At 47.1% G+C, this 27,617-nt stretch overlaps 10 protein-coding genes across 10 annotated transcripts; 7 read left to right on the forward strand and 3 right to left on the reverse strand.

The window, feature by feature from the left end:
- Window positions 1-8: 8 nt before the first annotated feature.
- On the reverse strand, window positions 9-2,026 carry F4822DRAFT_207048 (uncharacterized protein). The gene has a single exon (XM_051453822.1). The coding sequence runs from the start codon at window positions 1,519-1,521 to the stop codon at window positions 100-102; it is 1,422 nt and encodes a 473-aa protein (XP_051315419.1). The 5' UTR covers window positions 1,522-2,026; the 3' UTR covers window positions 9-99.
- On the forward strand, window positions 2,015-3,233 carry F4822DRAFT_399088 (uncharacterized protein). The gene has a single exon (XM_051457748.1). It carries the CDS (start codon window positions 2,335-2,337, stop codon window positions 2,782-2,784), a length of 450 nt encoding a protein of 149 aa, XP_051315420.1. The 5' UTR covers window positions 2,015-2,334; the 3' UTR covers window positions 2,785-3,233.
- Window positions 3,234-3,621: 388 nt separating this feature from the next.
- On the forward strand, window positions 3,622-4,801 carry F4822DRAFT_399092 (GAF domain-like protein). The gene is given in 6 exon segments (XM_051457749.1): window positions 3,622-3,702; window positions 3,756-3,882; window positions 3,938-4,043; window positions 4,054-4,056; window positions 4,164-4,244; window positions 4,305-4,801. The coding sequence occupies 5 exon segments, from the start codon at window positions 3,880-3,882 to the stop codon at window positions 4,658-4,660; spliced, it is 549 nt and encodes a 182-aa protein (XP_051315421.1). The 5' UTR covers window positions 3,622-3,702; window positions 3,756-3,879; the 3' UTR covers window positions 4,661-4,801.
- Window positions 4,802-5,827, forward strand: F4822DRAFT_399098 (uncharacterized protein). Its single transcript, XM_051457750.1, has 2 exons — window positions 4,802-5,014; window positions 5,075-5,827. The coding sequence occupies exon 2, from the start codon at window positions 5,209-5,211 to the stop codon at window positions 5,758-5,760; it is 552 nt and encodes a 183-aa protein (XP_051315422.1). The 5' UTR covers window positions 4,802-5,014; window positions 5,075-5,208; the 3' UTR covers window positions 5,761-5,827.
- Window positions 5,828-6,000: 173 nt separating this feature from the next.
- F4822DRAFT_399100 (carbon-nitrogen hydrolase) lies at window positions 6,001-7,627 on the forward strand. Its single transcript, XM_051457751.1, has one exon. The coding sequence runs from the start codon at window positions 6,250-6,252 to the stop codon at window positions 7,336-7,338; it is 1,089 nt and encodes a 362-aa protein (XP_051315423.1). The 5' UTR covers window positions 6,001-6,249; the 3' UTR covers window positions 7,339-7,627.
- Window positions 7,628-12,193: 4,566 nt separating this feature from the next.
- On the forward strand, window positions 12,194-13,770 carry F4822DRAFT_427991 (uncharacterized protein; the record flags this gene model as incomplete). Its single annotated transcript, XM_051460834.1, has 3 exons — window positions 12,194-12,446; window positions 12,524-12,714; window positions 12,805-13,770. The coding sequence occupies 3 exons, from the start codon at window positions 12,194-12,196 to the stop codon at window positions 13,768-13,770; spliced, it is 1,410 nt and encodes a 469-aa protein (XP_051315424.1).
- A 923-nt stretch (window positions 13,771-14,693) lies between these two features.
- Window positions 14,694-15,412, reverse strand: F4822DRAFT_427992 (uncharacterized protein; the record flags this gene model as incomplete). The annotated part of the gene is made up of 2 exons (XM_051460835.1): window positions 14,694-15,101; window positions 15,227-15,412. 2 exons carry the CDS (start codon window positions 15,410-15,412, stop codon window positions 14,694-14,696), a joined length of 594 nt encoding a protein of 197 aa, XP_051315425.1.
- A 685-nt stretch (window positions 15,413-16,097) lies between these two features.
- F4822DRAFT_399111 (uncharacterized protein) lies at window positions 16,098-17,329 on the forward strand. The gene is made up of 3 exons (XM_051457752.1): window positions 16,098-16,573; window positions 16,662-16,725; window positions 16,779-17,329. Exons 1-3 carry the CDS (start codon window positions 16,268-16,270, stop codon window positions 17,243-17,245), a joined length of 837 nt encoding a protein of 278 aa, XP_051315426.1. The 5' UTR covers window positions 16,098-16,267; the 3' UTR covers window positions 17,246-17,329.
- A 2,655-nt stretch (window positions 17,330-19,984) lies between these two features.
- On the forward strand, window positions 19,985-23,711 carry F4822DRAFT_442864 (uncharacterized protein). The gene is made up of 4 exons (XM_051463040.1): window positions 19,985-20,636; window positions 20,691-22,388; window positions 22,460-22,969; window positions 23,032-23,711. Exons 1-4 carry the CDS (start codon window positions 20,131-20,133, stop codon window positions 23,567-23,569), a joined length of 3,252 nt encoding a protein of 1,083 aa, XP_051315427.1. The 5' UTR covers window positions 19,985-20,130; the 3' UTR covers window positions 23,570-23,711.
- Window positions 23,712-24,226: 515 nt separating this feature from the next.
- On the reverse strand, window positions 24,227-27,054 carry F4822DRAFT_207374 (uncharacterized protein). The gene is made up of 5 exons (XM_051453825.1): window positions 26,459-27,054; window positions 25,534-26,316; window positions 25,013-25,417; window positions 24,590-24,936; window positions 24,227-24,525 (listed from the first exon to the last, which is right to left on the reverse strand). Exons 1-5 carry the CDS (start codon window positions 26,680-26,682, stop codon window positions 24,410-24,412), a joined length of 1,875 nt encoding a protein of 624 aa, XP_051315428.1. The 5' UTR covers window positions 26,683-27,054; the 3' UTR covers window positions 24,227-24,409.
- Window positions 27,055-27,617: the final 563 nt, after the last annotated feature.

Genomic DNA, 27,617 nt, shown 5'->3' on the forward strand with positions numbered 1-27,617 from the left:
CTCGAGATTTATCATGCCATCTATCGTGGAGTTAATGTCGCCAGGCAAACATCCAATCAGCCCCCGGTCCGAATTCCCCCCATTTTCTTTTGGTATCCCCTATTTATGGATTTCTTTCAAGCTGAACTCTTCCCAGGGTATTTCATCCAAATCCTCGAATGTCTGTCCGTCTGTTCGGACTACGCTACTCCAACCTCGGAGCAATGCCCGCCAATAGCATTTCTCAGCTGCCGGACTAAGATACCCGGCGCCATGGAAGAGCTCCCGTTGGCGTCGCGCGATACCCTCGGCGATTTTGGGGTGTGCTTCCAACCACGCGATAGTAGCTTCTAAATCACTCCAATCCGGCGCGACGAATACCATATTCGCCTCCGTCGCTGGGTTATATGACTTGGGCCATGCTGATTTTACCCAAGATGCTGGATATGGGGCTAGTTTCTCCTTCCTGGATGCGGCGGGAGAGGTTAAAGTGCGTTCGACGCCAGGTAACGCATGACTGAATACTGGACGGACTAGATGGGTTACGTGTTGCATCCACGCGATCGGCGGTGATAAAACTACGCTTGCGCAAAGTTGGTGGTATTGGAAGCGTCCGCTGTACGTCACGCCTTCGGTGTGGATTATATATCGGTACCGGCAGAAATCTTCGATGGGGAGACCGTTGCTACTACCATTAGCATGGACGACGAGAGGCGCGATATCAGCCCAGGGCTGGGATTTAGTGGACGCGACTAGATCTTGACGTAGACGGCCTGCGCGTGGGTGGTTGAACCATGTTGTTCCGCGCCAGATTGCTTGGGGCTGTTTATTCGACCAGGAGATTTCCGATTCGAGGACTGAGATTGCGGAGGATGCTCGTGGGAAAGAACCTACGGTTGCGATTGGCCAGGCGTAGAAACTGAAATGCGGAATGGGGAAGATATGCTTGTCAGCGCCGTTCAAGACTGGGTCCGCGGGGCGGGAGTAGGATAGGGAGGGGGAGAGAGGGTCGTCTTCGTGGTTGAACGCTATGATTGTGTCTGCCGGTGTTTCATCCGGGGGTGTGGTTAGTAATGCGTTGGCGATTTGGTGGAGGGTTGCGGAGCGGTGTTGTAGCATCTCGCGGCTTAGGTCCGAGCGCCGCGCGTAAGAGAGGATGGATAGTTTGCCGTTGCGTATACGTGCGATTAGGGGACCCATGTCGTGGGGGCGTCGGGTTAGTGTGAAGGGCCCTTTGGCGACGGCGTGGTCAATTTCTTGGGTTAGGTAGGGGAATGTGGATCGGCATTGTGCGGTTGTTAGGTGGAAGTTGTTTAAAACAGAAGAGGGTGGATTGGCCTTTTGTTTGGAGTTAGGGCTGGAATCGGAGTGATGTGGATGTCGAGGAAATGTGTCGATGATGGTGGAGCGTGATGAGTCGAGACTGTGTTCTGGTACGAGAAGGAAGCAGTATAATGCTAGACAGATTACGGATATGATGACGATCTGCCGGAGACGCGTGGGTGAGGCGACGGTGCGCTTCACTGGGCGTAGGAGCGCCATTGTGGTTATTGGTGTTATATTGTTTTTGATGGAGGTTCGGGTTCCATCTCAGGTTTCCGCGTCTACGTCCTAGTAGAGCCTACAACTAAGAGGTTTCAAAATCGCACCCCACGCCGTAAAAGATAGAGTAGTGACATGTCGCGACCAGACGAAAATAGCACCATAGAATTAAAAACTACATACAAGACAGGAAAGAAGAAAAATAGCCATATTCACCGCAGATCTGGCATGAATACTAGATCCGTGACGATATCCGGGGCATCTGGTTCCGAGGACTATTTCAGGGTCCTGGGGTTGTGTTGGGGTACGACGTTGGAGTTCAGGGGTCAAATAATCGATAATTTTAGGGGACTAGGCCTAAGTTAGTAGGACCCCTGGTTTACCCCGGATGGTGCTGAGGGGTTGAAGTTTATAGGGGTTTGATATACGAATTGGTGTATACATAATGGTGGGGGTTCATGTACTGAAGTCAAATAAACCTACCCGGGTACAAGTCTGATAGCTTGAATTATTATATATAACTTTTTAACTCTCTACTAGGTAGGCATATTCCTGCCTAGTTTCGCCCAAAATAACAGCTTGATAAGTTTCCTCTTTCTTATTGTGCACCTAGGTAGGTGTTATACCTCATTCAGGGGTTATTGCTGGGTTAATGAGGACCCCGCCCTGCACTAGATGCTCACCAACAACCCTTCGCAGTTAACCAACACCGCCTATTGACCTCTAAAAAATATACCTAGGACGTCATTTCCAGGGCTGGGCGCTTGGTAATACACCTATTTTCTAAATTTGCAACTCATATAGAACCTCAAAATGCCTACCATTCCAGACGCGTGGTACGAAGAAAAGGTCCGAGAGGAAATTGCAACTCAAGAACAGAGCAACGCTATGAAATCCTTCCTTGCTGGTAATATATCAGCCGACGAAGCAGCGAAGATCCTTACGAAAGATGCAAATCAGGCAGCTCTCGAAGATACGACCTCTTCTGAAAAGCTCATCGACGAACTATGCAACCTCTGGGGGTTTCTTATCGATTTTATTCTAGAGTGGCCGATTCTTGAAACTGTCGATATTTTGCATGCTATCAGTCAGCTTCCCCACGTCGACCGCACCGGAAAAGATGCTTTGGGGGCTTTCTGTGATGACAATGGCGTAGTCGGAGAACCGAAGTTATGGGAAGATCTTCCTAAGTTTTGGAACTCGCTTAGTGATACGTGGGATTGTAAGTTGCACAGGGTAGAAGGCTTTCTGCTTGCGCGCTAATGATCTTACAGCTGAAGCGGCCTGGAGAGCTGAAAGGGTTAAATCGAATCCGGAAACAAGAGATAGTCCATCGTGGACTAATATCAACTTCTTTGCTGCGTTCGCTTTTCGAATGGAAGGACGATACGAACTCATGCCACTCTTGGGGTACTGGGGATGTCATGTTATTAAAGAGGCGGCAGCAGCTAAAGCTGAAACATTCGAAGCCGATCTTCTCGCCGCCGAGGCATGGATAGATATAGCTCCCGATGAATTGTATGATCACTACTATAGGGATTTTGAAGGGCAGTTCTCTGATAAGGAATGGCATTCCTGGGCTGCATTTTTCATGAAGACATCTCGTGAGGGTAAGTTGTCGGGGAGAGCAAGTAGAGCGGCAGCAAATGTGGCTACGGGGATGTGGGGAGTGTTTGATCGAATAGCGGGGTGTACCTTTAATACAGATGGCTTTTTATAATCTTATGGCGTGTGTATTAGGTGGTAATACCTTGTAGATGCGCTGTAATCGATGGTGGAAGAAGCCCCTAAGACGTGAGCTGCCGAATCGGAATCGGAATCGCATCCTAAAGTTTATATCAACCTAGACGTATTATGCCTAGGTATAGTATTTTCAAAAATAACTATATAAACAGATCCCTACCTATTAGTTTAAAGCTATTCTCATCCTACTTTATTTAAGGGGTGATATTTAACGGAGGATTGAAAGTAGAGTCCAACACCCCCCACGCTACTTAGATTAGGGGGTTACCCACGCTGCCACGGTTCTCGTTCCGGCGGCTCGGGTTACTTAACATAAGCTAAGTTTCGGGTACCGGTAGGGCTTATCCCGGATATCTATTAGCGGCTTGAAGTGGACCATCTCATCGGAACTAATGATTGCGTGCTCGCTCGAAATGTGAAAGCATTTTTCTCTCATAAGTATAACAACGTTTAGATCATTACCCGTCATAGAAGTACTAAACTTACTATAGTTTACACAATTGTTAGTGTGAAGTGCCGTTGAGAATAGTCTCCCCGTTTTTTGAGGTTTAAGGGATACGTATGCGACTAGGAGTACAGCACTGAAGCGTCATTTTCAGGCCGTGTCACAACAGGATGGTTCGGTAACCTAAGACCCAGCATAAACTCATACATCCGACTCACATTCAATTAGGTACATGCAGACGCGTCAAACTTCGCAGAGGGGGTGACGAAGGAGCAAGCTTATGAACAAGTTCTCTTACAGGCTGGAGGTCTTTTTGACGGCCAAAGGAATTGGGTTGGTCATCATCTAAACCCCTATCGGATTTTTACTTATGTTTTTTCATATTAGGTCTGGTATGTCCTCGGGTGCTCACCGAATGAGCTCAGGTCTAGTGACTAACAATACTACCATTGAAGCAACCTCGCCAACGCCGCATCCTTATTATGGCACGCTTATAAGTCGTTACCTCATCCGAGTAACCAGGTGAACTGGGCAGGTCAGTGACGTCCTCCAAGAAAGGGACAACCTAGTCAAGATTGACATCTCTCAATCGCAGGTTTCTACACTCTTGACCCCCAAGCAACTTATTCAAAGTCGCAACTCATACTAGGTCCATTTCAGGGCAAGGTCGCATGTCAGCTAATCGCTTTTGGAAAAGGGGTATGCGGAACGGCGGCCGCAACACAGACAACGCAATTAGTCGCCGATGTTGAGAAGTTCCCAGGCCATATCGCATGCGACGGCGATAGTAGAAGTGAAATCGTGGTTCCCATTGTTGTTGGAGCCGCAGGAGAGAAGAAACTAGTGGCTATTATCGATGTTGACTGTGCGGAGCTCGACGGGTTTGACGAGGTGGACAGGAAGTACCTGGAGCAGCTGGCGGAATTGCTGGGGCGGAGTTGCGATTGGTGATGCGAATGAAATAAGTCCTAGGGTATGATTTTAGGCGTGGTAAGGGGTCTCTCAGCCCCCAGCCAGTCAGATGAGGGGGGCCTTCTTAACGCAATACTCCCCCACGACGAGGCTGTGTAGTCGACTCCCCCAATACACCCTTCAATTTTTATAAGCTTCCTATCTGCATCCGGATCAACAAGACCTGGACTTCAGTCCTCACTCGTGCTAATCCGTATATATAAGAAACCCTTATTTACTTGTGTACACTACTATTGAAAGCGCCCCCACTCCAGCCAGGATATACGACCAAAAACTCATGGCTAGGCATCTCAATTAAGGTTAGGGTAATAAATGAGTTGATTTCACTACAATGTACGCTCTGATGGCTATTTACATCGAATGAGTAGAATAGGTAGCTAACAACTTACTTAGTCGCTGCTTATCTATCCGTTGGTTCTCGCTTCAATTAGATGAACCCAGATCCCACACTCTAGGATTTGAATGATATAAGAAAACAGTTAATTCCGACTCTACCAACACTCTATACTACCCGGTATGATTCTAGAATGTCCTTTAGTTTACCCCGCTCTCAACTTAGGCAGCAGCTTGCTCGACTTGGGCAGCATGCGGTTGAGCAAGCGGAGCCTATAAATCAATGGAACAACTCTACCCTAGTGAAAATTGTTCCCGAGTTCGAGCATCGGTTTAAACAGATGGCGGATTTACTATTGGAACAGACTCTCCAAAGTAGCCGCAATACTGAAAGGAAACTACAAGAGCTCGAGAGCCGAATTGAATATTTCTCGCGCGCAGTACCGGCTTCCGAGTCTCACTTGCTTACGGCCCCAGCTCCTAGCAACATGTATCTTGCAACAAATCCTTTCAAGGCCGAGAGACGGACGTATACATGTTTCTACTTGTTGGTTTCCGTGTCTTTGCTGTTTATTTGCAGTTTTGTTGTGTCAGTCTGTTGGTCGGTTATCCGCGAAGATGTGTCGGGTGGTTTTACCATGGGCTCATATATCATCGCAGTGCCGGGCGTAGCTATTGCTATAGTGGGTTATCTACACCGGGAGCATTGCCAATGCTGGAAGCGTAGAAAAGTTTCCTTGGTATGAAACAGGTAGACTATATAGCAACTCTAATATATAATGTAGGTTTTCAAGAGTAAAATAATGCTTAGACCATCGCTAGACTAACCTTCTGCTCATATATGTTCCTCATACTACATTTGCTAAGACCTTTGCCGAATCACGACCACTAGGACTGAGCTCTATGACCTACCTAGGTGTTTATTCTCTAGAGTATTGGGTTGGGAGACTTTAGCTTAGGCTGCTCTTTTAAGAATTTCATGATATTTCCTTCATTTTAATGTAAAAACAGCTTATGATGAGTTACGGAAAGATGCCGAACCTCGTTTAAGACCAGTATACTTTATATGACAATATTCATCGGAGCGAGTCCGAAATGTTTAATACGTATCAATCGAGAATAATGCCCCGCATCGGATAGCTTCCGATCCAATTCCCCAGTTCAATGTTACCGATTTCGCAGTCTAGAGCCGAATCTCTCTTATCTCGTCGACGAAGAGTAACAATGCGATAACAATGAGAAGTTTCGCGAGGACCTTAGGAGCTTTCTCCAAGTCCATTTCTATAGCATCTCTAGCTAGACCCCGACTTCGAAACCAAACTCCAACTAAAATACAGACTCAAGCCATAACTAGAATCCTTTCTCCCTTGATCAATCCCACCATCATCGCTCGCACAATGGCGACGTCCAACGCGCCCGTCCTCCAGCAGCCCATCAAGCTAGCTTGTATTCAATTAGCCAGCGGCTCCGACAAATCCGCGAACCTAGCACATGCTCGCGATAAAGTGATCGAAGCCGCAAAGAACGGTGCAAAGCTTGTGGTGCTACCAGAATGCTTCAACTCACCCTACGGCTGCGACTACTTCCCCTCTTACGCCGAGACTCTCCTCCCGGGCCCGCCCACCGCCGAGCAATCCCCCTCCTACCACGCCCTCTCCTCCATGGCCGCCGAGACCGGGGTCTTCCTAATCGGCGGCTCCATCCCTGAAGCCGATCCCGACCCGGAGTCTAAGAAGTACTACAACACGTCGCTTACCTTCGGGCCGGATGGGGAGCTACTAGCTACGCATCGCAAGGTGCATCTATTTGATATTGATATACCGGGGAAGATTACCTTTCGGGAAAGTGATGTTTTGTACCCGGGGAATAAAGTCACGATTGTGGACTTACCGGGGTATGGAAAAGTTGCGATCGCGATATGTTATGATGTGCGGTTCCCGGAGTTAGCGACGATTGCTGCGCGGAAGGGATGTTTTGCGTTGATATACCCAGGCGCTTTCAACACTACGACGGGACCGCTACATTGGTCATTGTTAGGTCGCTCACGCGCTGTAGATAATCAGATGTATGTAGCGCTGTGCAGTCCAGCGAGGGATACACAAGCTACATACCCGGCATACGGACACACATTGATCGTGAACCCGATGGCTAAGATTTTGGTGGAGGCGGAGGAGACTGAGGGTATTGTGGAGTGGGAGCTTGATGGCAAGACGATTGAGGAGACTAGGAGAAATATCCCGCTTACGAACCAGAGACGCTTTGATGTATATCCTGATATAAGTAAGGGGGATATTCGGTTTGATGAGCCGGGTTTGCCTAAGTGATGTGGATATAGTTTGGAGCTGCGATACGAATGCTGGCGGTTAGGTGTGCGGACTCGAGTTTGCTCGCCATGGCTCGGACATATTTCGAATAGGATACTAGAAGTTATTTCGGAGAATCGTTCAAGTGCCGGAAGACCTCGTTTGATAAGTTTGATGTATTTGTCTCAGTGGGCGTGCCACTCGGTGTCGCGGCCAATTGCGACCTAATGAAAGGATGAGAAATGTATATACAATTCATAGATAGGTCAGCCGATAAAGAATGACTTATGACTTTATTACTACCACTAGAAGCTAGCTCTGAGGCAGCCGTTATATGCGACTACCTAATGTAAGGGGTATACAAATATTCCACCTGTGGGTATCACTGGCCATTACTCCCTTCACTGTAGATGGAATAGAGATTTATTATTCGTTTACGCATTTGTAAGGCTTAAATCCATCCTTTCGGTTAAAAATTATCGTCATTCTTCAGATATTATCATGTTTTATCTCGGAGCCGGGCTATGCCTCTACCGATCCTACCCAGGGATACCGAAGCCTCCAACCCAATTTCTGCAATAAATTTCGCTTTATTCTCTCTGGACGGTAAAATGTCTCACTTATTTGTGTTCTAGAGTGGACGCGCGGGAGGCGCCGCTTGTGACCCTTAGATATTTCTTTTTGTTTTCATTTTTCTTACTATTTTCTTATTGTCCTTCTCACATGCCCGTAAATTGTCTCGGCACTGAGGTATGAGGCGTAAGGTCGTAGATAACGGACAAGCGTCCCCCGTATATAGAATCTGACTGAACGATGGTGATACAGCAGGATCAGATGGCGTGTTTGCATCACAGGGACCCTGCTCACTACAGCTATCAATGTACACCGTCGGAGTGCGCGGGTAGGATTAAGGTAGAAAACAAAAAATTACCTCCCCTACATTAAAAGAGGCACGCGAGCAATTTCCTCAATGGACACTAGCACATTGTAATTGTTTTACAAGCACTACCAAACTGTACCTGGCCCGGCCTATTTATATGATTGTGTCTCATGAAGAGTTCCTTTCCCCGCCATGCCACCCTACTTGGAGCTTTTCTTTAACCGCGGGAGTTACTACCGACAATTCAGATGATACCTGTGGATATCGCGGTCGCAGCGGTAGTTACACTATGATAACGACGTACCTGCTTAGTAAACGTTACTCTTTTACGCGGCATGCTACCAAGATCGTGATTAGGTATCCAGTCTACCCAGATATTTACTTAGGTAGGTACTTAGGCCTTCATAGGAGATAAGAAAGCAGAGCGTGTCTGTTGCTCTATTAGGTTCGATTTTGCGGTTTAACGTTAGGGACTGAAGGATTGGAGATAAACAAAAAAATAAAAAAGGGGTGGTAAGTAAGGGAAATAAGAAGGATGTGACTTATCACATCCCGAGCCGTACCACCACTATGTCCTGCATGTAAGCGTCGCGAATTCCGATGCCGCTCGGCAACTGATCTGACATCTCGAAAGAATGTCGAGAATCTCTAATCAACATCCGTCCTGTCAGTTTCTTTTTTGCAAAAACTTTTTTTCAGCTGGACTTTAGGGACACGGCATCTTCCGTCTCGATATTCTCCGTCGGATTCGGATTACTAATTGAGGGTGTAAAAAGTCCCTATGTTTTAGGATAGAATGCTGAATTATCAGACTAGAAGAAAAGTTTGACAGGTCGCTTAGATAGATAGTCGATGAAAAGTACTGCGCCTAATACTAGCATGTGTCTAGACCCTTAGTTCGCTAGTCACTTGTCGAAAGACGATGGAAAGCTTGAGTGGACCGGCATTCCCCAAAGTCATCACTAGGTCACTGCTAGGGTTCGGATGCGGCTCAATGTAGCCGGCATGCACCTTGTAGATTACGAAAACCACTGTTAAGACCCTATTGGTACTGCTATCCTGTTCTTGTCTGTAAGGCTTACGCCCCCGGGTTTCGATCCCGGGCGAGGATCGGAGAATGGATATTTGAGATTCATAAAAAGATTCATGCCATTTTTTTCAACATGCTGCGGCTCGATCTCATTTGGGACAAGTAGATGGTGAGGAGATAAACGGACGGCAACGTCGGTGGTAAGTAGGTAGGTGGTGGTCGGCTAAGGGACCCTTCACCGTGCATTGCAGCTATCACAATTTCTCTTTGATAAACCCTTGCTTGACCGAGATGGCTCCGCGTCCAGTTGTGGTCTATGCGGGATGGAGTTCTAGCTGGGTTCGTTTTGGGAGGGGAATGCTTACTTACATGTAGCTTAAGAAATTGGTTTAATAATGAATACATAGTAAGGCGGGAGATATTGGAGTTCGTAGTTCGTAATTGCAATGGCAAATGAGGCGAGAGATATAATCGCAACAGAAGTCGAGAGAACCGAATAGACGACACATAGCATGCAGTATTCCACATGCATATGACCACTGACCACCTAGGCGATGGCGCAGTGTAATTCGCGACGATCCCTTGCTCGTAATCGCGAAATGTCACTCAAGACATCCTCTTAAAACACATCCAAGGAAAATACGGAAATACCCAAATAACTTCATATCTGTCCTTTGTATGACGAACCCTCGTGGAGAAGAACAACCCACTTGCCTACATTCATCGAGATACTCGAGAAGGCAACGCTTTCGGCAAGTGAGCACGAGACCTTAGTGGTTGTCCCATGTTCGTGCGCATGTTAATGGTCTAGATGTGGTTACTCATAGACTCCGTCCGTGTTACCGGGATGACCAAAGCCTGCAGGCAGTTCGTACCGCTGCGACGTAGCCGGTAGGAAACCCTGTCTGTTTATTCGTTCGAGACAATTACAACCGAATGCCCCCCTCTTTCTCGCTCCTACGACATAACATACCTAGGCAGTTAGGCGTAGAAAAAGGTAATAGGTCGCATGACCTCTTACCTAGATACCCTAGCAGCCCTAGATACCCGGTAAAAATGATGAAAATACGAAAGAGAGTCGACGGGTCGGAGGGGCAGACATTAGGTAAAATGAAATAAAATGAAGGCATCGACGATGAGAGTTGCAACGGTATTAGACCTGTCAGAGGGCGGTGAGAGCACACGTGCTTGATATAAGGGACGTGATTGGCAAGGGAACTAAGGGAAACTAAGCGGAACTAAATCTATTTCTTCTGCAAGTCTGCTGCAGTTTTATCTCATAAGTGGATGCGACGCAACGCTATACCCTACGCTATATATCGTGGGCTGCGTGGTGCTAACTGCTTACGCATTTGAGTGGAGGCAGGCTTAACATTAGTAGATCCGGCTGTTAGGTAATGATACTGCATGTTTGGTAGCAACTTTCTGTAATTGAACCAATCAGAATAGTCCATTCAGCTTATGTAAGTTCAGGGTCTTTTCCAATGACCAATCAACTTACACGATTTCTTCACTTGGTCCTCGTTAATTGCAATGAGGTCACAGCACCTATAAGCCTTTTTTTTCTATACCAATTGAAAAAATCGAATTGGAATTGATAATTGGTCGTGCGACACGTCCCTTTCTGCCAACATATGCAAGTAAGAATTTTCAAAAAATGTGACCATTTTATTTTCCGTGTATCTGAAGTTTTATAATGAATCAGAGAATAAAAGTTATATATCTCGTGAGAATGATGCCAGACGGTTTGATGGTCCTTGATATTCATTAATCCCCAACTCATCTGCATACGCGTATTGCGGCGGATACCTTCTAGCGTGCAGCGTAGGGACATTTATACGCTGCAAAGGCTACATAATACATAAAATGGAGACGAAGGTTGAAGCTAACCGCGGGTGTTGGGTGTGCGACTGGGATCAGCGCAGGGGCCGAGACCGCTACTGTTTCCTGCCTTACCTACCAGCGCCGAGCTTTAGCGTCCAAACCGAACAGGGTAGGCTCGTTCGGCTGTTGATAATGAATTAGGAAATTCTAAGAATTTTCGGAAGGGACAAACGTTAGAATCTTGAGATGCCTTCCTTCGTTCCTGCCGGCGTTTCATTCCCTAGTTTCCGCCGAAAGATAGAAATAAGAAGTACGCCGTCCGACGCTACTGTAAATAATGACACCACTTTGACCTCTCACTTTCAAGGAGTTGCCGTTACTCTATCCACTGTCTTATCCACCATCCACCATCGTCTATCAGCTTTAATTAAAGGTCCCCATTTGCATCTTCTATCAAAAACTCCATATTACTACCTAGGCACTCTAGAAGATAAAAGAAGAAAAAACGGTCAACATTTAAATATATTTCATTCATGCATGGTTATATTAATCGGAGACAAAGAAACTCCAAAATTTGCTTTTGAAATATTGTCCGCCCAAAACAAAATCGCATCTTCGGTCTTCGCCTGTCTTTCCTGTACGCTGTACGATACGACACGATAAAAACTTACATACAGCACGCATAGCACCTGCACTGGGATATCCATATGTACATTTGATACAGATTACAGATTACAGCGAACAAGGTTGTACCCACTTCCAGCCTACCAGGGCAGGTAACACCAAAGCGACTGTATCTACCCGCCCAGACGTATAACGTCATATTATTGCACATGGAATACAGGACGGTCTAAGCCAATTCCAAGCTCCGAATCGCCCCCCACTACAGTACCGCTACGTACCCAGATATCCATCTTTCCCAGTGCAACCCAGGTACTTATATACTAAATACCTTGTTCTTATCTACGCTCCAGAAGGCCTCCCAACTTCATCCACTCTACTTCCTGTATATTTTTCTTACGAATATTTCCAATTCGTAAATATATAGGTTGGAGGTGACCTCTGGGACCAATTCTCTACCGAAGAGAGCTATAGACGGCCGTTGATTCGCCGTACAGCTCCTCCGAGCCCAGAGAGCCAATATGAAATACGGTGAACATTTCGAAGAAGAGTCGGTTCCAAGCTGGAGTTTGCACAACATCGACTATAACTCGTTGAAGCACCAGATTAAGACGCACACGACCAAAGACCAGGCTACAGCTATTGCGATACCGGGTCAACAAGACCATGCATTGAAGAGATTTGAAGATGCCTTCTACATCGAACTCTGCAATCAACACAACCGGGTCGGTCTCTTTGTCACGAGCAAAGCCGACGAGATCTCAAGACGACTACGTACGTGGCGCCACCCCCGCCCACAACACCCAATTGACCAGCCATTTTTAATTAACAATTTTTTCTTTCTCTTTTAGATCACCTCTCCGACTCGGTACACCAACTTATAATACGATGCGATAAGGCCGGCGGCGTATCTCCTAAGCGGCAACGACGGTTCGCCAAGTATGCGCTACAAGTGGACGAATGCGAAGACGACATCAAGGCATTGAGTCGCTTTGTTAACGCCCAAGTCATCGCATTCCGCAAGATTCTTAAGAAGTACAGGGTACGCACCCCCATTTAACCTTTCCACGGCTGCAGGGGAAAACCTACGTCTAATCACGACATCGCACTAACACTTATCGGATGTCTACAGAAATGGACTGGTTCGACGAGCTTAAGTAGCCGATTTAAAGAGAACGTCCTTACCTCACCTAAGAGTTTTACGAAACGCGACTTCCACCCCGTTCGATTACAACATCGAGAAGTACTCGCAACATTAGAAGCTGCTACCCCCGACATAAACTACCTCCAAGCCGAGCGACAAAGAGCTAAAATTCAATACGAATCACAAAACGGAAGTCGCCGATCGTCGCAGACACACCTTCCGAAACCTGCATCGGTAAGCACGCCCGGGGGCTCATCGATGACGTATTGGAACGAGTACGAGCACGGCAGCGAAGCCGGCGGTAATGATGACGAGGGCTATGCTTTATACATCGACCCCAATGCCAGCGCGGACTTTCCGGGATTTGTCTATATTAAGCACATGTTCACTGCGCCGGTAGATACGGTTCGACATTGGCTGAAAGCACGCACGCCGAATCCGTACCCGTCCGAAACACAATCGCTTCTAAGCGGTAGCCAACCCGCCGATTACTTCAGTGCTCGACCTTCCCCTACGGCACAAACGACCGATAATGAGGCGACTGAAGATGAGTACGCGTCGTCGCTAAACTCTAGTGTAGGCCGTCGGAACAAAGCGCGGTATGCGGCACTGCCGGCTACAGAGGAAGATCAGGGTTATCAAATAGCGCTATACCGTGATAAGATGCTAACACGAACCGTTATCGTCTCCTTCGTCGTTGCGTTCGTTCTCCTGGTTATATCCGGTGTATTGATCGCAACGGGTCGGCATAAGCTGCGACTCGAGGTGGACGCTGGCGTTACGGTCGGATCGGTCGCAAGTTTGTTCTGCGTTTGTATGGGCCTCGGCGCCATGCTATACCGACAATACCCTGCCGGTTACTTATACAGTCTCGCAGTCTGGGCTGCTTTTGTGGCTGTGTGCGCCCTTAACGGCATGTTACTCGTTCTCGTCGTGGGAACCAACGGAATATGACAGCATTCGACTGTCTCTACCACCAATTTCAATTTGTCTCAACCCCGCCTGGGGTATGTCTCGCTTTAGGAAGTACCAGGCGTTCTAAGGGGCGTTTTCATTAGACCGGAATGGGCGTACCTTGCATATCTACTAGGTATATAAGGTTCGCATTCCATTGCATCATAGGTACATTGGTATCATCGGCACCTCATTTTTATGAGGTCTTGGAGGAAAAGGTCATGCATAGAAAGAGTTATCGGAAGCCTTTTTTTAACCTCGCCTGGGCTTCTTTCAACGAAGTCTACGAATTTTCTATCCGCCCGTCAGTCGTCGTCGCGTTCTCAGGTTTTATATGTGTACGTTTTTTTCTGATACCATTCGCGGATCCGGACGAGCGAGTTTAGGTTGTGTTTTCCTTAGGTTCGGAAGAGAATGGTTGGTGGCGGCTCGCTACCGCTGTTGCTGTGTGTTCTGTGTTTTGCTGCTGAGGTTGTGGTGGTAGTGGATAGTGAGGGTGGCACGTGTATATGAGTAGAATACTTAGGTATTATTATAAGAGTGTGCGTCTCGGTGACGAAAGACAATTCTAATAAATCTCTCAATTTGATGAGTGATATATCGTGATATATATTGAGTGTACATTCCTTTGCCTACATGACATTTTCTTACAGTTTTTATTTAGGGTACCTAAAGTTGGGATTATAGCACACACAGTCGCTACACATGTGTTCACGAACGAAGTTCATACAGGTCACTTCTGAGGCGATTTACGAAAAAATTACAATGACCAGCAAGAAATATTCCAAGTTATATTCTAAAATCCATATAGCGCTTATCTAAAGGCTTAATTGAAACAATTCAAAGCAAACATGAAAACCAACTATAAACCAACTCAATAATAGTACAGTGTCTAGGTTGAAGTGTCAAGGGATAGCTATGCTTCAGGAGCGTCGGACCTGGCTATAGGTAGGAGCAGGATGGTATTGACCCAAGGTATAGGGGGTGTTTGGGAACGCTTTGTCGCGACGTGGCCCGAGAGGGGCTTCATTTAAATCGTGATAGCCAACATCGAATCGAGACCTATCCCCGTTGTTGTAGAAAGCCCTTACAGGCCCGGGTCTGCTGGAGCTTCCGTAGTTGCCCGGCGCTGACCCGTTCTGCGGACTCGGAACGATGGGATATTCCCACCAAGGTTGCTGAGCGCTCAAAGGCTTAGGGGGTTCGTTGTAGTGTTCTACAGGATATCTTCCACGAGTAGAATAGAGTGTTGGTGGCGCCTGTTGGACTTGACGCCTCACGTCGGCTGCTTGGAGGTATCGATATTCTTCCTGGGGCGTCCTAGTCTGATACTATTCCAAGACGGTTAACAAACATTCACATATACCTTATAAACATAAGGGGCATGTATATGGCAACAAGTGTATTCATATATCCAGTAGAATATGAATACGTACGCAACCTACGATGGACTTACGAAGGATTCTCTTCTCGTAAATGCTGGGATACCTCCATCTTCTGGGTTGCCAGCATATGGCTGGCGAGGTCGATCAATATTAACAGTGGGGATTCTCGAACCCTGGGTTGCCGTGGTCGCTGCGGTTGTCGTGCGATTAGAGTACGCTTGACTGGTGACAGTGTCGGGGCGGGATGGGTAAGACATGGCGAAAGAAATAGAAGTATTAATATTCGAAATATATTGGAATGTAGACCTCAGGCTTAAGGACGCTGAGTGAGATTGAAATTCAGAATTAGAGCACTAAGTATACTATCAAATACTATAAGAGGATAAAAAGGCGAGTGAGATACGCATAAACGAGTAGCGATGGTATATGGTATTGTGGAAATATCAAGAGACTTCATACCCAACCCCCCAACCCAACTTTACAGCGATGTTTTCTCCTTCTAGGTAGAAACCACCGAACGTGACCCTACATGCTATCTTCATAATCCAAATTTGTTATAACTTTACATAGTTCATATGCTCACTATCAGCGATATACCAATCAAAAATACACAACGAGAATTGTCATGTCTATTCAGAAACGAACGACTGTTCGGTTGCATGTACAGGGCCTGCCTTATACGCGCCTGGGTTAGGTATAGCACATCTAAGCGAATCAACATATAAGCCGCGAGCCTCAAGAGGCATCCAGGTAGCCAGGGAGTTCGAATTAAGCGACGGGAGTTGATTTTGGTAGGAGATATGCTTTTTTTCGCGCTGGCTTCTGTGGTTTAGTAAATACATAACTGAGGTTTGCTGTGATCCGTTAACTAACAGATCGCGGAGGGAGGCAGAAGTTCAGCCAACATCCCAAATTCGACGTCTGGTTGGATAGATAATGATATAAAATGGGCCGTGGCGAATTCATCGCCGTCACACCAGGCCCTTGGGTCGGCGTGCCCCGCGCTACCTTATTCCTTCCTTATTACCTTAGGGGAAATCAGGACTAATCATCCATATCGACCTCTTTTTATCCTTTTTCTACCTGCGTCTTCTAGACCAACACTAGAAGCAATGGCAGGATTCGACAATATCTTATTTCAACTCAAGTTGATAAAAGAAAGGGACTCCACTTCACAGGACTCCGACATCTTGAATGTATTTGCCTACGCAAATCCGGACGAGGCTGCCTGGCAGTTGGATTGGTGGTGTCCAACTCTTACGGAAGCGAAAAAAGCGCAAGATTACTTATGGAATGTATGGGAACTTCTGACCGATGCTGCTAGAAGTCCCGACGCGACAAGTGAGATACAAGAACAACTTGTTAAAATTCTCCAGAGTTTGGTGCAAATTGGGAAGGGATACGTTCCCATATCGAACGTAAGTATGAATTATGCATAGGCTCGGTCTGTTTCTCAATTTTAAATGTATTAAGCAAGCACAACTTTCTAACGAGACCATACCGCAGGGGACGCAACGTGTATGGAGGGACTTGCCTCTGCTTCCCCAATGTATAGAATCGTGTTTCCAAGGTATGCTGCTCGCCTATTCTGTAGGAATATGAATCTAAATTCTGTGGGAATAGATCCCATGAGTGAAGCCGCTGAATTTACTCCGGAATCCGCAAAGATATGGCGTAACATAAACTCCTTCACGGCTCGGTGTACAGGCGCCGGTGTCCTAAATCCTTCTCTTCAAGTAACCTATGCGCTGCGAAGCGCACTCGAGGAAGGGTTAAACACCGACCCACAGAATCTTGAGCGAGCTGAGTGTAGGATGCAGGTGGCATGCGAATGGATTGCCCACAGTGCCAAACCGCTCCTATGGTGGGCCCGTGAGAATATCGATTTGTCGCCCGAAGCGGCATACGAGGATAGATCCCAACACGTCCGAAGAGGTGAACTGTACGAGGGGACCCCCGCTGTGTGCCCGGAGCGCTGGGGTTTCTGGAAAATCCGGTTCGGGGAGTTGGGGAAGCACCCTGGGTTTAGTGAAGAGATTCGGAAACAGGCGAGCGAGGCCGCCGAGAATATGGCCGCGGCTGAAAGATAGGCGGCTATTATGCCGTGGTCGCCAGCTTTCGACTCTTTAGTTTGATACCACTTGAATATATCAAACCAATTATCTACTCGACTATGTAAACAAATTGCGACCGGAGACAAGTTGTGACACGAGTCGTAATATGAGCGTAGTAACATCTACAAATACCTAGATAACTTTTCCTTTGTCACGGGAAATTCTAGCTATAGCCTTTGGCTACGCTAGGCGTCTTTTGTGCCATGAATGCGCTCTCTACGTAGTATGGCTATTTAACCACTTACCTAGTCATAAACAATTCCATCATCATGAATTGGGTAGTACTGTAGATACCGCAGGAACAGAGCTGTGTGAAATAGGGGGAAGGGGATATATTCTCGGATATGAGGAGACAGTACGCAAAGGTACCTAGATACCTATTCTTCATTATCGAGTCACGTCGCAAGGCGCTTCAATAACTTAGGGCCAATCCATCATGGAGCTTGAAGCTCACGGCCTTTTCCGACTCATTTGCACAACCACACATCTTTGGGTTCCCCCTATCATGAATTTGACGGCACTTCTTCTGAGACGGGTAATTTATAGCCCGAGGATGAATACCCTAAGGCAGTTCATAATCTACCCCAAAGCTTTGACACAAATGTGGATTGTGAGTATCGGCTTCGCTATAAAGGGGGGTTACACAAAAGTATTGGAAATGGGGGCGCATCGGATCTATCCGAACGAACGTTGGAACAAGTCCGATATTCCAAACATTCGAAAATTCTGTTCTACCCTGAGGATAGGCTTTTTTCAAGTATCTATTGCAGCAATGAGCCCTCATTGACCGTCAATTACTCAATTTAAAGGCGCGGAAACACCCGTGAAAACACTCAGTTATTAACTACCGGCGAGTCTCGAGTATTATACTCATAGGGGACTCGTCATTTCACATCATTTTTAAATTACAGTGACAACCTGCCTTGATAGCGCAAAATTCTAGCTGCGTTAGATAGGTCGCGATTAGTCTCCTATTAGTTTGCACGCTTACGTAGCTCTAGCGGTAGTGTGGCATCCAGACGCTCGATATTCAATATAGCAAGGGGTAAAAAGCCCGGACTATTTCGAAAACGTGCTAGAATGACCTTCGCTGACTAGTAACTCGATATATTTATGACACAGGTGGTAAAATATGCACTCCATTCTCATTCACATCTTATTGTGAAATAATGAGGTGTCGCGGGTAGTCTTAACCCCTATTATGCCTTGGTCGTATTGGCGATTACAAACTTGCCATGTGATTTGGTATATGCCCAGAACGGAGGCGTTTACATGCTCAATGAATTGAACTTAATATATGATCGGATTCAAAGTTGCGAAGCCTTACAAGACTTTGAGTATAGATCCAAATGCCTCTGTGCACGCTCCATCCAACTTAAATATCACCCGAGGTAACGGTGGATTCTATATGAACACTGGAATGCTTAGCCCCAACCTATGCGCTGGTTTATGGGGACCCCTATCCCCAATGAGACTGGGGACGACTAGAAAATAACTGCCCTAACGTACGCTTCGGACACTTAGGTTCCCATCCCGCTTATTCACGCCTCTTCTAGATCACTTAGACATGGTTGTTTTCGGAGAAAACTCCTAGAATTCTAGTAAAAGAAGAGCTCTTTCTAAAGCTCATCATGACGCGAAGAACGAGCAATAGTATCCCGTCTTCCAAACATTTCCCGGATATGTTATTACATCTGAGCAACAATAACAACCTTGAGTGGAAGAAATATTTCGTCTATTTTAATAAGACGATGATCGCTGGTGGTACGATGCCGTGATTGTATGCGTATGAAATTATAGCTTATAGGCCGAATGCGATTTACCTAGAATATGCATTAGGACCAGGTAGTTTGGTATGTGGTATAAAACAGCCATCTGCGAATTCCTTTCCAAAAACCACCGTCCTATAATTGAAGCTATCGCGACCCCTTGCATTAAACGCTCCGCTCCGTACCGCAGCACCACACTAGCCACGCGATTAAGCTTTATATGTCTTTCTTCAGCTGTGCTTAACTACCAGCTGAACGGAATATTCGCCGGGGTGGGTATAGCGCCAAGACTAGCCCGTCGTCTATCTAAAACAACTTTCCAGCCAGTTGGGTCAGATACAGGTCGTCGCTGGTCTAGACCTTGGTACCTGGCTAGTAGTAGTCTTTTCTAGCTATGGCCCAAATCTGACTCGCGATTCCCATCTAGATATAGCCTTTAGATGCCTGAGTAATGACACAAACGCGATCCAACCCGCCTTGTTAGTTTTGAAGCTCAAATATCTAAAATTTCTTCCTCATAGCAATATGTGTGTGGATGGGGTAAAAAGCAGGGGAACAAGGGGTAACTTACATGTAGGACAGAGGGGAAAATAAATTATGGCAAGCTCAACACAAAACAGGTTCAATATTAACTAATCATCCTAAACGAACTATAGAGCGCCTCCAAATTGCATCATGTATGATGAAAGCGAACCAGGACTTACATTTAGACGAAAGTCGTACGAGCGGAAGTATCCCGTCATATTAAACCTCACAGGGTGGTTAAGGGTTAGCCAATCCGGCTTCCACAACTAGCGCCAACTGGAGAAGCACGTCCAGATCGAGACCGAGTCTAGCTTTGTAAACATCGTGCTCAGGGACTCGCTATAGATTCCACAGTCTACTAGCTTTTGGACCAGAGTACTCTAGCTGACGGGAACTACTGAACTTACGCGAGATTCAAGCTCCCTCATCTCTGCCTTCATACTGACCATCCCATATATAAGCCTCTCGTTCAACGGCCATCACAATTCAACTTGATTCTATACCATCGGCAACATTTTTTCTTTCCTTTTTCTTTACTTTCATTCACTAATATATTAATTAGTCACCATGAGATCAAGGTGGCTTCTCCCCCTTTTAGCGGGAGCTAATGTTCTCGCCCTGCCCGGGAAGAGATATTACCTCCAAAGCAATGATACCATTGCTTCTAATACCACAAGCTCCTCTCCGGCTGGTGTATATGTCAACAACGGGCAGACTACATCCACAACGACCACCGCTCCGGCTGTCGTACTTACAGCAAGCACCGTCTCGACCACATCTACTTCTACGGCTACCGCAACATATGAGTACCCGTCCGACAAACTTGGTCCCGTAGCTACTCTCTTGCCTGCTATTCCTCATGACCATGATGGAAGTGACATTACCCACCTTACTCCTAAGGACTCCGGTTCTGGTTCTGCCATGCATTATGCTCAAGAAAGCACCCCGGGTTCTGCCGGAATCTACGCCGTTGCTGTTCCCCGATGGACTGCCCCATCCGTTGTTTTGGATCACTCGTCTCTTGTCGTGAGCGTCAGTGTCACTGCATCGGGAGATCTTCTTATCACATTCAGGTTAATTTCCTCAAGCTCTTATTTGTTAAATTAGGCCGTCGCTAACTGTAACAGTGACAAGTATGCTCTTGAACACGCTTCCTCCACTTGGACTCACGAAACCATCGTCTTCGTCACCTACACCGAAAATTGTGGTGATTATGAACTTGGCCAACGCTGCTACTTCAGTGCCAACATCGTCATTTTCGACATTGAGACTCTTACTGCCACCGCTACTGGTCAGGCTAAGGCTATCGAAGAATTAGTTACCGACGTGAACCTAGCATGGGGAAGCTATGGAAAGCAACCCGTCGCCTACGGCACAGCAAGTGCTTCTACGGCGAGCCCTTCTGCCACTGGCTCCGGCTCAGACTCCCCCTCATCCACATACTACTCTGTTTCCCCATCGGCGACCACTACTTGTGTCCCACCAGTGGATACCAAGTACGGCCTCCCCACTGCTTGCCTTGGTCCTTACTTCGATGATACTCTAGATGAGGACCTTGGCTACCTAGAGGCGGGTAACTTCTCCTACGGTGCTCTCGTTGAGGGTATCCTATTTGACGATGAGGATGAGTACCAAAACCAGAAGCGAACGATCCTCGGCAGCCTTTCCTCAGGAGCCTCCAAGCTCGCGAACGCTGCCAAGGAAAAGATCAAGAGCGGTGCTGCTTCTGCCAAGAATGCTGCTAAGAGTGCTAGCAAGAGTCTCGCAAAGGTTGCTACCACTGTGTACTCCGCTGGGAAGGCTGCTTATGAGGTCGGCCGTAACATTGTTACTGGTCAACCCAACAAGTTCGAGAAGGACTTCGACAAGCTCATTCTCCCTAAGGCTGCTAAGGAGTGCAATGATGCCAAGACTGCCGACGAGAAGAAGAAGTTGGAGAATGCCTGCAAACCTAAGGGTGGTGCCAAGATCGTCGAGAGTCCTTGGGGTGACGCTATCTTGATCAAGACCATCGGCTCGCTCCCGTCCTCCACTGACCTCCGACCCGCTGGAAGCAAGAAGCAGACTACTGTTACCAAGGGTAATTTCATCAGCTTCTACTGTGTCAAGTGCGGTCTTACCGGTTCATTGAAGACTAACGGTAACATCACCATCGTCGTTACCAAAGGTATTACTGATGGTCACTTCGTTGCTGATTTGAACCTTAACCTCGGTGTTGGTCTCGGTGTTCACGCCGAGTACTACCGTGAAGATTCCTTCAGGAACAACCTCTACGATATCCCGATCACCCCCTTCACCATCGGCTTTGCTTCTATCGGCCCCGTTTTATCTATCGGTACCGAGCTCAAGTTCAGCGTCAACATGACTGGTAGCGCTCTTGCTCGTGCTGATATCAGCCTTGCCCGCGCTCAATACCACTACGACTGGACTAAGGGTGGTGCTACATCCACTGGTTTCACTCCTCAGTTCAAGCCCACTTTCGAAGCTGAAGGCCAAATGGAACTTGCTGTCCAATTCGGTGTCCCAGTCGGTCTAGAACTTGCCGTCACTACCTTCAACGGTTGCGAGAAGTGCAAGGGTGCCGTCGGTTTCGAGACCATCCCGTCTATCAAGGCTGCCGCAGCTGTCGCTGTTCAGGCCAGTTATAACGCCACTGACAAGACCTGGGATAGCGGCCTAAAGCCCCTTAACAACTGCTCTGGTATTTCTACCACTCTCAGTGTTAAGAACGATCTCAACGCTTTCTACAATGGTTTCGGCCTTGTCAAGGGTAGCAAGAGCTTAGTCAACGGTACTGACCACGTCATTGCTTCATACTGTATCGGGTAAGTTTATTAAATGCATTTTTCCGGATCTTTACTTTTGAACATCCTAGCTAACACATCTGATTCTTTAGAAACAAGACTGATGGTACCAACAAGGGTGTTATCGGGCTTCAAAGCCGACTTGCCATCTCCGAAGAAGCCTACGCCAAGCTTGCCGAACGTGACTCGGTCAACTCTACCAGCAACGGTACTCAACTCTACGACTTGACCGAATACGTCGTCGAGAACAGCACCGCTGACCTCGGATTCACCGGTCTCGAGCTTCCCGACGTCCCCTACAACCTCGATGACAGCGAACTTGAGGGCTACTGGTACAGCACCCTTAGCTTGAACGGTTCCGCCGGAGAATACACTCTTGCGGTTTGCGACGACGGCAACCTATACGTCCAGAAGAACGGTACTCAGAACTCGCTTCCTTACTACGACACTTGCAACACTCTCTGGTCTGGATTCGAGGACGTCGTCTTGACTACCCCTAACAGCGGTGTTCTCCACTACTACAACAACACCATGTCCAAGGTCGGTGTCAGTCGTTTGCGTGCCGCTGACGAGGAGAGTATACCTGCTACTTCCGTCTATGTGTAAGTGCAACCAAAGCTATCCTACCTATTTATCTCTCATAACTAACATTCCCATTTCACAGTGCTCTTGCTCCCTTCTACTATACCGACGACGAGAGCGACGACGCCCCTAGCATGCTCGCCGCTATTGACCCCAACAACGACATCTTCTTCCCCGTAGTCTGCACATACAAGAACACGACCGCAGGCGCCAAAGTGTACCTCGTCAACGAGGACGTCGACGCCGGTCTCGCGATGCTCAAGTCCCCGGATATCGAGTACAGTATCACCAACGGTGAGGTCGACGAATGCTACGTTCTCTTCCTCGAAGTCACCGACCGCGTCGATGGCGGATGGGCCGAGTACGACGACGACGCTGAGGAAGAATACGATGAGAGCCCCATCGAGCTCGAGTTCGATGATTCGCTTGTTGATGATGAGGGTGATCTGACGCTTAGCAGCAACAACACTCTCCCCTACCAGGATGAGGAGATGGTCGATGACTTCGATGCGGTTTTCGAAGAGGATGATGAGGCTGAAGATTGGGATCAGGACTCGGATTATGAAGATACTTTTGGTGACTACTACGATGTCATCGATGATGATGAGGATAGCTCTTAAGCGATTAATTTTTCCAGGGATGGGATTTGTTGATTGAGTCAAGGAAAAGTTGGCTCAAATACATGACTAATTAGAAGTATCTACGATTCTTGTATGTTTATTGTACGAATAAGCACTTAAAATAGGGGGAAAGCGGGATTCGGACAAGCGGATATGGTTAATACGGGCTCCAGGCTATCAACATTTTTTATGTACCATTTAATATCTTAATTATCAGATACCTCATAGCGAAAAGCGGGCAAATGAAAGAGTAAAACCAGATTTAGAATTCAGTGTCAAAAACATGCGAGTGAAATTCTTAAAATGGCATACTGCGATTTTCCCACGTCCCTGTCTCGCCCACTCACCCCTACATCCTGGGATCTTTCCGCGGCCGTTTGCCCTTCTATGCCGTACGCATTACGAGAGTCACACTATCGCAGACGGCTTGAAGGTAGGACTTCCAAAAAGCATGGAAGAGACATTGAAAACATGATTGGTGTTTGATTCATTAACGCGGACCCATATAGCCGATTCCGCTTTTCCCATTTTCCATACACCTACACCATTTATACCTACGTCGTGTAAGTCCAAGGAACCTAGACAAATAGACCGATCAACGTAGTGAGTTACATAGAGAGATAAGACTGGAAGCCATCCTATTCCCACGAAATCAAATTAACCTCTCAGCCGAACCGTCCTCGCTCCGCCAAATCTCCAAATATCACGACATGTATACACATACACATTAATACATAAGCGCTACGGTTATAAAACGAGCGTCATACACCATCACTATCATAACAAATTCTCATCGTAGTACCACATCAGCTGGCATGTTTCGTTGAGAGGTATCAAATGTTATCGCCGTAAGAAATCGAAGCACATGGCATATGACGGCGGTTTTAGTGTTGAGCCCTTCAAGTAGTGGTTTCGGTCCACTCCAATCTTCTTCTCGAGCTGGCTCATCATTTTTTCTATGGCGCTAGTAAGTGAATCATCCAGCCACAGAGAAGGGGTATAAGAATAATAAGAACTCACCAGCAATCCCCCACCGGAAACTGAACAACCGTAAACTCTCAAATTTCTCTGCAATATTCGCCTGGCACTTATCATACTCCTCGGGGAATATACGACACGCGCTCGAATAGAACACTATAACGAAATAACACGTAGCGCCTGCCGGTGCGCACAGAAGAGCTGGTGACCTTGGCGTAGCCTCGAAATCGGCGTTTAGTTTACACGATATATCCGTCGACATTTGGCAAGCGAAGCGTAGCGCGGCGAGCGCTGTTTTAAGCTCTTCGCTCTTCGCGAGAGTGGAGGATACGGAATCCGTTGCGTGCTCGAGGATCGCGAGATACGGAAGGTAGAGTGTAAAGAGCGCGCTTTAAATTCAGTGTCAGCATGACGAAATATTCACTCTAACATTATCGTGAATGAAGAGTTCATTATCACACTCACCTAACAAGCATAGCAAAACAATCCAGCGTAGACTCCCAATCCTGGGTATCACGCAGCAACGTCAACGTGGTCTCCCTAATCTCGCGATCGAGATCCGCATATGTTGCTACTAGGGGCATCTTTCCCGGCCTACTATCGCGCTCCTTATCGATACGTATCGCATGGTGGAAGAGGCATGCAGTTTTCGCGGATAACTGAAAACCACCAAATTTCTCGCTGCTCCTCAACACACTGGTGCTTAGGTGCCGTATCGGTGATTGCGAAATTGGAGGCGACATCGGGAAACCGTTCTCGTCCTGGGTCGCGGGTGGTGTCATGGGAGGCGTCTCGGGGAGGAGAGTATTTCGGCTCGGACTTTCGAGGAGGAAGGGTAGGCCTTTTGCTCTTTCGTCTTGATGGATAGATCTGAGTATTATTTTGTAAGTATAATAGCTAGAATATAAGGCAATGCGAAAGTTGGAATAGGCACAATTCGAGAATGTTACCGAATCAACCTTGAGGTGGACGGGTGTGGTACTTACTGTTCCAATATAAACATTGCCCACCAAAGACACCCACTCTGTTCCTCTTCAATGCTGAGCATAATAGTATCGTTTCCACTGTCAGCTAGATGCCCCGGCTTGATATCTATAACCCTTGCCGTAACTACCGTCTGGCATAAGGTCTGGTACGCTGCAACTACTTCGCCGTGACCATATTCATACAGCGCCACCAATGCTCCGCACTGTACGAGCTCTATACTTGGCACCGGATCCCCCACGCATCCTAGCAATAGTGATGACAGTAGTCGTTTGACGGTTCTATACGTTTCGTCGAAGATAGGTTGCTCGCCCTCTTCCGTGATGCGTACTCGAGTATTTAGGTACATGGCTACTATTAGCAGCGCTACCGTTTTGGAGTGCCATTCGGAACTCGTATTAGAATTAGTGGCTGGAAAAGACTGATCGGCGTGGCCATTCGATAGTGAGCTCGGCGTATCTGACTGAGGAGGGGATTCATTCGCAGCGACTAAATTCGCTACTTGCCGTTCGAAGAGAGTCGGGTGAACTGCTGCAAACCATGAATGTATAAAATAGAAGTAAGCGTTTATGGCTGAGCGCCAGTCAACTTGTGGATGACCCGCTGGGCTTGCCGTTGTGGAGATGAGAGATAAGATCTGCGAAGCTGTGACCCCTTCGAGGGGTTCAGCTGCGCGGAATAGAGCATCGTGAGAAAGCGATCGAGGTTGATATATTAAAAACTGTGTGCCTTGATTGTTCGCATTATTTGTGATATCTTGAACATAGTGACACTTCGCATTCAACCTATTATGTTGATTAGTATTCTCCGATGCCCTGCACAGCTCGATATATTGGAGAGGCGAGTAAAAGTGGATTTCCATTAAGTCTCAGTAATCGATTTTTCGGGGAGGGAAGAATCTAGCATAGTAAGAGTTGTCTGACATACCTCTTACATCTATCACAAAAAGGCAACTTCTTGTCGCATTTACGTTTAGACGCACGACATTTCTCACATGCACGGGCAGCGAGTCCTCCTAGAGAGGGTGCTTCTATAGCATTATATTGAGGGCCCTGAAGACAATGCCGTTTCGGAGAAGGTCCGGGCGATGATTCGGGCGTCGTCTCGGACACCGGTGAGAGCCCATTCGTGATTTGTATTGTCGTTGACATTTCGCGGGCTGGGGGAGTTATGAGTGGCCGCGGCGATCGCCTGGCACATTTGGTGATTTTCTTGATTTACCCAAGCCAAATCAAGGCCGGTAAGAAATCAAGTTTAAGACTTGACCACGAATAGTGAAATCCGGAGTTGTCGTTTCTTCACGTGTGATCTTGACTAGTGTACCGTACACGCCGCGACTTATCGGTGGGTGGAGTGTTTAAGGCGTGTGCGTACTTAGGTATGTGTAAGATGCGTAAAGTATGTCTCGGAAAGTTGCAGCTTACAGGCCAATGATGTAATGGCGATGGCCTAACGTCTTAGACACTGAGTATTTCCGCTGACTGCAACGGGCTTTTCAAGAAATCGATGGTATGTCTCGATGGTGAAAATAGGTATCGACCAGTCAGAGATCCTGGGGTTGTCACCTTTTCTTTTCGTCCCAATACTCCGGTCGGTCTGAAATAGATAACAACGTTGATTGCCCACCTTGTTGTGCTAATTGATGATCGACAGGTCAAGCTGACGAGAACTTTAGCATGTACAAGGATTTACCGAGTCTAGAAAAAAAGCTGGGTTGCACGAGGATGAGAACAGGACAGACAAGGAAGTACCAAGTAAGAGAAAAAAAAAAAGCCCAAGCAGAGTAAAGCAAGGAAATGGGAGCATGAATTAGGTATTGCTCATAAGCATCTAATTCCTTCAGTTCGCTCCCTTGGGCCCAGGTGGCCTGTCCCTTGCCATTCGCCCTCCCGAACGTTAATTCCGAACTATTTCAACATTAGGCGACGGCTCGCCAAGAGTTGACGATTCAGCACGCGGCGAAATTCCCCTAGTAGTAATATTCACACTAGGAGAATAAAGTCTGGGTCCATGTCTCCAGCTTTGAGCATCTGAATACCGAGGCTTTTGACCCTCTTTCCCCACAAGCATTTAGAACCATTCTTGT

This window comes from Hypoxylon trugodes (genome assembly GCF_022578975.1).
Source record: "Hypoxylon trugodes strain CBS 135444 unplaced genomic scaffold F4822scaffold_4, whole genome shotgun sequence".
NCBI classification, from domain to species: Eukaryota; Fungi; Ascomycota; class Sordariomycetes; order Xylariales; family Hypoxylaceae; genus Hypoxylon; species Hypoxylon trugodes.